General features: G+C 30.6%; 1 protein-coding gene across 1 annotated transcript in view; it reads right to left on the bottom strand.

Moving 5' to 3' along the window:
- Positions 1-278: 278 nt before the first annotated feature.
- The window catches only part of LOC150086464 (uncharacterized), a 29,395-nt gene continuing 20,170 nt past the window's right edge, over positions 279-9,503 (bottom strand). Inside the window, exons 4-6 of the mRNA XM_090371405.1 lie at positions 8,094-8,176; positions 5,097-5,187; positions 279-559 (exon numbers count right to left, since the gene is read on the bottom strand). Of these exons, the coding sequence (XP_090227531.1) occupies positions 328-559; positions 5,097-5,179 (315 nt within the window). The 5' untranslated portion in view covers positions 5,180-5,187; positions 8,094-8,176 and the 3' untranslated portion in view covers positions 279-327. The remainder of the gene's footprint in view (positions 560-5,096; positions 5,188-8,093; positions 8,177-9,503) is intronic.

Here is a 9,503-nt window from a genome sequence, read left to right as displayed (position 1 = left end):
TATTACAAGGGATGGGGAAATCATGTAAGTTATTTTCCTTTGGCTGCCTGTAAGCTTGCTTTCTTGAATCATTATGCCACTACTAATACTAATGGTCTACAAACTAATTTCCACATTTCAGAAATGGCATGCTTCACCCATAAGGTACTGTTGCATCATAACGAGATGTAATTTTAATATTAAATTTCAATGGCTTGTATAAATTATTTTAAAAACTATTGCACTTTTGTAACCTATACATTGTATACAGTAATTATATATGGTAATATACAGAAAGAAAGGAATTACCAGGTAATGTCTAAAAATCACAACTTCAAAAAAAACTAATTAATGCGGAAGGAAGTATTTTGCAAAGCATTTCAAATGAGGACCTACACACATATTTACAAATTCAAATGCAGAATCGCATTCAGGTAACATGATCTGCCAGAAATCCAACTGGCTTTTTAGTGCTTTAGAAAGTACATTAGATTTATGCTCCAACTTAGGGAGAGCCGACTCTAAAACATTCTTCAACCAAATCACATTACTCTTCAGGATGAGTTTCTTCCACTCTCCTCTATAGTAAAAAAAGAAAAGTACAGTACATGATTTAAAGAAAATTGTGAATTACAAAGATCTACTTAAATAACTTTGTATATAACAACAATACAGCAATACCTCGCTTAGCACTGCTTCAAACAGTACGGGTTTCACTATAACATGGTTTTCAATTAAGTTTAAGTCGAAAATTTACTGTACATATTAAAACTCATTCAATAGCCTAGACACTTACTCTATATATATACTGTGTTGTAGCCTAGATATGGTACAATATGCTGCAGTGCCAACTCTATTGTCTCACATGTGCATGTGACAATAGCTCTTTTCAGGCAGTCAGCTGCAATGTGCAAGTGTTCAGTATTCTTAATTTCATCTTGTTTTTGAGAAGACGTGACAGCTTTTCATTTCACTTTTTTTTTACCCCTTTAAATACGATCGAAAATATATCTGCATCTTGGCTAGAAATCACTGCCAACAACATGCATTCTTTTGGCAGCATATTTTTCCCCATTTGGTAAATGATTTCACTGGTTTCGAATCTATATATAAGTTCAGTCAACTGCCAAAGACATTGTGAAGATCAGAAAACACTTGGGATTTGAAACTTTGGAAGCATATTTTTCCCCATTTGGTAAATGATTTCACTGGTTTTGAATCTATATATAAGTTCAGTCAACTGCCAAAGACATTGTGAAGATCAGAAAACACTTGGGATTTGAAACTTTGGACACTGTCAATGTATGTGACTTGCATGGTACAACTCTCCTTGAAATTGATGAGCAAACTGCTTATGAAGAAGAGGAAAACAATTCTGAAGTGGCACCAAAAGTATTTTCAACAGAAGATCGGAGAAAGTTTTTCAGGGGAGTTGACATGGCCTGCAAGGCAATTATGAACGGAGATCTGAATGTTGAACATAGCATCAAGATACAGCAAATTTTACAAGATGGGATTCGCTGCTACAAAGACTTGAATGCCAAGAAAAAGAAGAGACGATTTCACCAGACTTCATTATTGAAATACCTAAATAAACAACCACCTTTTTTAAAACTTTTTTTCTCATCTCTCATGATGTTATCTTTACATTAAGAAAATGTTTGCAATGTTTTTTTTTTTATTTCAAATACTTTTAATTGGCTATCAAGTGCAAATTGTTTATAGATTTATTAAAATTTGTTTATAGACAGTTTCTCTGGTATGCATTCAATTAAAATCCATTATAATTATACCTCAATCAGCATGGTTTCACATAACACTGAATAGTTTCGGTACCAATTATCAGTGCTATGCAGGGTATTGCTGTACATGTAAAAATGAACTACTGCAATATACACTTATTTATAAAATAACTTTCTCATATTGCAGATATACCATCTTTCTTGCCATCCATTACAGCATTTTTAAAGTTTTAACAAATTTCTGTGTCAGACAATGAAAAGCATGTTGCACAATGGTAGTGACAGGTAAGTAATCTAGCAGGTGACCCTCAAAATAACATTCCTGCATTAATCAATGATCAAAATGGTTGAAATTTTTTTTTTACCTTACTAAATAAAATATAGTCAAACTTTGACTGCAATAATTTCTGAAGTGATTTTTTTATGGTTTTTGCAAAGAAATTACATGCAAGAACCTGTCAGGTTACCAACCATCATTTTGCAACTATTTGGCTTTATGCTTGAAGAGTAGTGTAATAACAGAAATTGTTTGTTTAAAGTTGCAGATTACTTGCCTTCTTTCACTAGTTCAATAAATATCTATATTCTTATCCTAGTTGTTTTTGAAAGAGTAAGTAAAGGTAATTATACAAAATACAATATTCTCTCCAGATGGCTGCTGCACTGCAAGAAATATAGTTTCAAGTTGTGTGCAGAGCACAAAATTTAAAATAAATTTTGAAATAAACTCGAAAATGAAAGTAAATAATAGTATTCAATATTTAAAGGGTTTTTTAATATTTATATATACAAAAAAAAAATGTAAAAAGTGGGAGAGTATAAGATATTGATGATTCTATTTTATGTCTAAAATGTTTTTTTTTTTGAAAATTTAAGCAGAATTAATATTTTTAATTTTTTGAAAATAAAAGATGTAAAACATACAGTCAAAACTCTTTATAGCTTTGACTGTATATGTTTATAGAGAATGTAAAATAGCATCAATAAATTTCTCATTAACCTAATGCTCTTTTACATTCAGTATAATGACATTGAAAATAAAAGGATTTCTCTATAACAATGATAAATTTCTACTTCTTAATCTGAATTTTTACTTTTTTATTAAAATATCTGTTTAAAAATGACAGAATGCTTCAAATATACTGAAGTAATTGACGAGCTTGGAGCCTGACCGTGAGAAATCATTTAAGATTTCCCATTCTGTTTTCTTGCAGTACTGCAAAGAAATGAACATAGACTAGAAGTTCATTTCATTAGTTGGCAAGTATGTTTATTGGTATGGTTCCAAGAAATTGAATAGTTTTGCCAATTGAAAGTTTAGAGAAATCCGCTGCTGCATCGGGTAGGATGAGCACAAAAGGCGAAGAATCTGGATCTTGAAAAGTACTTTTGGAATGGTTAACAATGAGTATGCAAAACACGTTCCCATAGATGGTTATTGTTTAAAAGCTAAGGCTGAATTGTTTACACGTTGAATGGATACTGAAGAATTTAAAAGTTCAGATAGATGGTTCTAAAAATTTAAGACTCATCACATCCTATCTTTCAGAAGTGTGTGTGGTGAAAGTACAGCTGTAGACATTAATGATACAAAGGAATGGAAGGAAAAATCATTTAAAAAAATGCTTTTCTGACATACAACCAGAATGACATCTTCAACATTGAAACTGAATTCTTTTTTTTAAATTGCTACCAGATAAAACACATTTAAAGGAGAGAAATCTAGTGGTGGGAAAAAAGCCAAACAACAGATTACTATTCTCCCAGCAGCAAACATGTCTGGCATAGAAAAGATCTCTTTTAATCACTGGGAAAGCCTCAAAACCAACCATTACCGACTATGTATCAAGCAAACCATGGATGACATCATGAATCTATGAAGAATGGATCAGGGACTCAGATCGCATGTTGAGTGAGAAGAATAGAAAAATTTTGCTGTTTGTGGATAACTGCACTATTCATTGTCAAGTAAAGTACCCATGTGCAATCACTGTTGAGTACCTACCACCGAATATGACCTCAGGTCTTCAGTCACTTGATCAAGGTCCAGTGTTTAAAAAAAAAAAAAAAAAAAACTACTGAAGAATGCTATTAAATAAAATTATGCAATATCTTGAAAGCAAAATTCAACGTGAAATTGACATCCTGCAGGCAATGTATTTATGTGATTCAGCATAGGATGAAGTTCATGAAAAAACATGCTGGATTTACCACCTTGAATGATGCAACATGTGAAATTGTGTGCTTCCTCTATAATTGCAAAGAACAGTCCGATAATAGGGAAGAAATATTTGAACGTGTGCATTATCGGGCCTAACTGAAGCCCACAAGACTCTTGGAGAGGGGAAAGTAAAATAAATGAAGGCTGTACTCGGAGCAAGCCTTTCAAAGCTTATAAACAGATTTAATAATAATATAACATGAAAATAGTTTTGAAAATTAAGAGATCATATTGTCAGCACTGTTTTGGCTTTAAAAATGCCAGAATTATCTAGACTTCTGATCCAGAAAAATATGAAAATAAGTAAATAGATATAGCAGCAAGGATATGAATTTTACAAATTTATTTTGAATATTTCTCATTTTTTAAAAATAATTGCATTCTGTGACCAATGTGATCAAAATAGGCATAAATTAATAATTAAAAGCATTCAAGCATAAAGTTTTAATTTTTATAAATTCTCCAAAAAAGTATTCCATAGAACAGGCCATAGCAGAAATCTCACTACCGTGAATTCATAAATTTGGTAAATTCACAAAGGAAAAGGTTAAGTATTCACTATTTAAGAATGAATAAAGTATATAATTACCAAAGATCAAATGTACTAAGCAGGTTTATTCATCTTTACATGTTATACTTACAATTAGCCTACAGCTATAAAGTGATACTGTAACATACCTTTGTTAAAAAAAAAAACAGAAATGTCTGCTTTTATCTAACTTCTGTTCTCCAAAATTTATGAATTTTTGTGGGGTGAATCCACCACATTTTCGAAACCTCCAACATTAAATTACTACTTATTCATGGGTTTACAAAATTATCTCAATGGTTAAGAATTTGAAAGTCAAGAGAGCCTTATTCAAAGTGAAAGAAATTTTATAAACATTCTAGAAAAATCTTCATGGGAAGGTGACAATGTTACAGAGAATGAAGTGAGATAAATACCTGATTAAAACTTAAACTGATGGTCTTATTTGCAGAAAGATGGAAAATATGATATTGTTTACTAAATTTCAATATACGTAGTTGATATCAACTATCATTCAAAGGTTGGCTTGCATTTATATAAGTGCATAATTTTCATAGTGACACTCATTAAAAGGGCATCACAAATAAAATTGTTGATAAAATATTTTGTGCAATAAAATACTTACTGGCACTGAGCTTTCATTGGCTTGTATACCTGACTTGGCCATGTTACAACTTGTCTTAACCCATTCAAATTAGCATACATCATTTTCTCTCCTGAAGAAAAGGGAAGGAAAAAAAACTAATTAACTGATTCTAGATTATAAGTTCTTAATATGTACTTATATATATATATATATATATATATATATATATATATATTTATTTATTTATTTATTTAATATTTATTTATTTTATTATATTTTAACTTTTGCCATTATTTAAATATAATTTAAAGGTAGTAATGGGTTGATATGCTAATTAAACAGCGCCTGTGCCGTCATCTATTTTCCTTTTTCTTTTATATAAGTTGGTTCAGCTTAAATTATGTCAGTGGTGTGGCTCTGCTTTAGAGTGCTGTTTGTTCTATAATTTATTTTTCACTGCATAAGGGCCACCGCTGTGCAAATCCTCTGCATTGGTGGATCGATCGGAGGAGGAATGGGTGGTTTGGTTCTTCGATCTTTTCGCCTTTGCAACGATTTGTATAGCGATTGAAATGCAGCGATTCCATGACCATTATTGGCCTCGTGGTTCTCTGTTGATATGGGGCATAATGGTCAGTCTATTCTATTTTAATTTTGTTATCTTTTAGTAGTTCCTTTAACCCTTTTTGGTGATATTTCACGTCTTTCGGAACTAGTACCGTTCAAGGGGGGGGGGGGTACCACTAAATTATTATTATGTAATTGGCATTATTTTAAATCGGTTTTATTAATTGGATTTAAAGTGCTAAATTATATAGGGGTTTTTCGGCTACTAATTATGTCTTACATTTACTTTCCCTTTCCTGTTCGTTCGTTTTATTTTGGGTTATTTTTATGTTAATTTTCACTCTACAGTTTTTGCCATACTACTGGCTTGTTTTATTTTATTTTAAAGTATTGGAGATATATATATATATATATATATATATATATATATATATATATATATATATATATATACTTAATCTGATTATTATTATTAATGAAAATATTACTCTGAATAAATTTCTAATACCAATGGATTTAATAGTGATTTATTTTTGAATAGTGATCTATTAATGACCAACAAATCATAATGCTATTAATGTTGACAAGTCATTCCAAGTATTTTCTTTTCATCTACAGAAGCTGTTCTGGTTATTTAATGACAACATTATATTTTTTTGGAAATTTGAAAAATTTCCATAGACAATTTTCAAAATAGTAAAAAGGTTGTTGACATGGGGGTTTGATGGCACATAAGCTACTTTGGCTATAATGCATAAAAAGGCATCTGTTATTCATTTGAATATGTTACAAAAAGAAAGCACACTGCAGTTTTTATAAATGATCAATAAAGCCTTGCTGTTTTTTTAACACATAAGATTTCTGCATATACAAAATATGCTTACCTTTTTGCAGAACCAAGCTTCATAGTTTATATGCCTTGTTCTTTGGATTTTTTTATTTGTATATTCTCTTGATTTAACTTTCTATAGTTGTCTGAACTGTATAAAATGTCACTGATAATATAAATAAGGGTTTTCTCTGTACAGTTTGATAAACTCTATAATAAATCAGATCAGTCGGAAATTTAAACAGCAATGAATAAAACTAGAAAGCATGAACTGTGCATTAGCTGCAAGTTGTTTTTGCAATTATTCACCTCTCACTTTTTGACAGATGAGGAAATAAAAATAGTTTCACCTTTAATTACTAATTCAAATCAGACAGAAATTAAAAATGAAAAGGAACAATATGATGAACATACATCCTTAAAGCTGAAAGCCAGGGAAATGTTAAATGCCCTTCAGATTGCTACTGGATGGGCCAAACTGAAAGAAGACCAAACCATAAGCCAACTGATATGGTGAAAAAAATATAGACTGTTGCTGTAGAAAAAAAAAGACTCTTCTAAGCAGAAAAACATTGGAATTTATTTTAAAACTGTAAATCAGTCCAAGTGTAAAATATAAATACTGTAATTTTTGGTCATTAATTTTTTTCTATTGCATACAGAAAAAATATATTTATATTGCATTTAAAATGAATTATATGAAAAACATCAACTATCCAAAATAAAACTGTTCCAAATAATCAAAATTCTACAGTATCATATAAATTTTTGTCAATGAAGTAAAAATCACTCACTTGTGTGCTTGGGTTTTTAACAAGACCATGAGACATTATTATTGAGTTTATAAATTACATGCATTCTGTAATGAGTGTGATGTTTTGAGACAAAAAAACCTCAGTATCTGGAATAAGAACCAAGCAGAGCCCGAGTGTGAAAAGGCTCATAACTGTGCTAGCTACGAAGGCTTCAGAAGTAGTAAAACTAAGTTTGGACTTTTAAGTAAAACCAATAAACAAAAAAAAAAAGCATAAAAACATTTGAACATGAAAGTTTATGCATGGCCTGGAAGAATATGTTTTCCACAGTACAGTTAAGAATAAAGGATATATCAAAAGTTTGCTAGAAAATATAAAATCTGGTGAAAATTTAATAGAAATGGTAATGGATTTGTTAATATATGGAAAACATTGAATAATTCTGGTACAGAAAGAACATTTGAGAAGTTTTTGTATTGCAGCATATAATGGTTTGCAAAAGTTAATAGTGAATATCTATTGAGTTTAGCACTACTACTTCTACTGATTACAGTTACCAAATGATTGACATTTGGTAACCACAATAAATATGTTGCATATAAATACCAAATGTAATGTAAAATAGCAACTGTATGTACCATGTTGACTGTGAGAACTATTATTTACATTTGATAATCATAGTAATTTAGTATGTCACACATAAATCACACTTCGGCTCATTAACAGAAAAAATGCTTATTTTAGGTTTTTGCCATTTCATTTTACATCCCATGTTTTGACATAAATATCCATTTATATTTGGAATATATGTATATATCATGTGTGTGTGTGTGTGTGTGTAACATTCGCCACTAGTTTTTAGAAGAAACATCATCTTACTCATACCAAGAATGATGATGATTGATGTAATATACTTCAGGTATCTTCTATGAGTACCAGTGACTGTAAGAGATCATGGAACCTCAAGCCTGAAACAATACAGAAGTATTCTGCATAAATGAGAATATTTCTAGGTACAGCATAAAGCTTTGTTATCCAGAAAATCCAAGTTCTAGTAACTAGCATATTTATATTTAAGGACAGGTCACCAATTACAGCAGTTTCCTTCACGGTCCCTATTAGAAACTGCTTGTGGTCTGGATCCCTTTTGGCATAAAATTAATAAAACATTACGTAAATATAAATATTTTTCTCTTTTTATTACACAACACTTATTACATATTATTGAGCATGAGAGAGAGAGAGAGAGACTTTATATAACGAGAAAATTTTGATAACAAGAATGTCCTAATCCCACAAATGCTGGATAACAAAGCTTTTACTGCATTGCATATTTTCACTAAACAAATTAATCACATATTCAATTCAATCAGCATTAAAGTGTAAATTTTAACTTACCATTATTTATTCATAAAAATCCATAATGGTACATTTAATTCCATAAGCTGGCACATAAAAATTTTTTCCATTGATACTATACAATATAATATCCTTATCAGCTGATTCTATTAGGATATTTTCTAAATTCAAAGCACGATGTTCGAACTCATACTCGCACTCGAAAATAAATAAATAAAAAAAATAATACTAAAATATATATGTATAAATTAAAAAATTGCAAGTACAGTCGATTCCAGTTATTTGGGACACATCGGGACTAGTGCATTTTGGCCGGATTAAGTGGCTGCCCCAATTATCCAAAGTTTCACGTAAATAGTTAAAAATACAATGTACCCCCCCCCTTTACAATTGGTTCACTGTACAATCAAATCACGTTACGACGAACTCAACATAGTAAAGTACCGTTCACTATACGATGTGCAGTAAGTGCCGGTTGTGAATTGAATTTTAATTCTATTAAAAGTGATTCTAATTAGCGAAAATAGGAGGAATATTATCCACAGGCTATAAAAGCAAAGATATATTAAGCACAAATTTACACTTTATTACCTTACTTACCAATTAAAAAATTAAATAATACGTGAAAATCGGAAGAATATACGTGATCATCGGAATAATTAATACATACTGTAATATGTTCATACGAACTAGTTGACATTTCTGTTCACTGACATTTGTGGGCGGGGGTGGGGGGGTTAAAATTTAAAACAGTCAAAAGATAAGCAATCAATAACAAAGAACACGGCACACAAAAATTGCAAGTAACACAATACGCGCAAGTGAGAACAGAGTAACGAGTTACAAAGCTTTAAAAATAGGAACAAAGATTTCATGGAAGTGTAAACACATTTCACCATAATAACCCACAGAATTCCAGCTGTTGGTATTATCACA

Source organism: Mastigoproctus giganteus, chromosome 4 (assembly GCF_048544385.1).
Source record: "Mastigoproctus giganteus isolate SK-2022 chromosome 4, ASM4854438v1, whole genome shotgun sequence".
Taxonomy (NCBI): domain Eukaryota; kingdom Metazoa; phylum Arthropoda; class Arachnida; order Uropygi; family Thelyphonidae; genus Mastigoproctus; species Mastigoproctus giganteus.
Note: the sequence above shows the minus strand (reverse complement) of the source record. Positions and strands in the feature narration are given on the sequence as shown.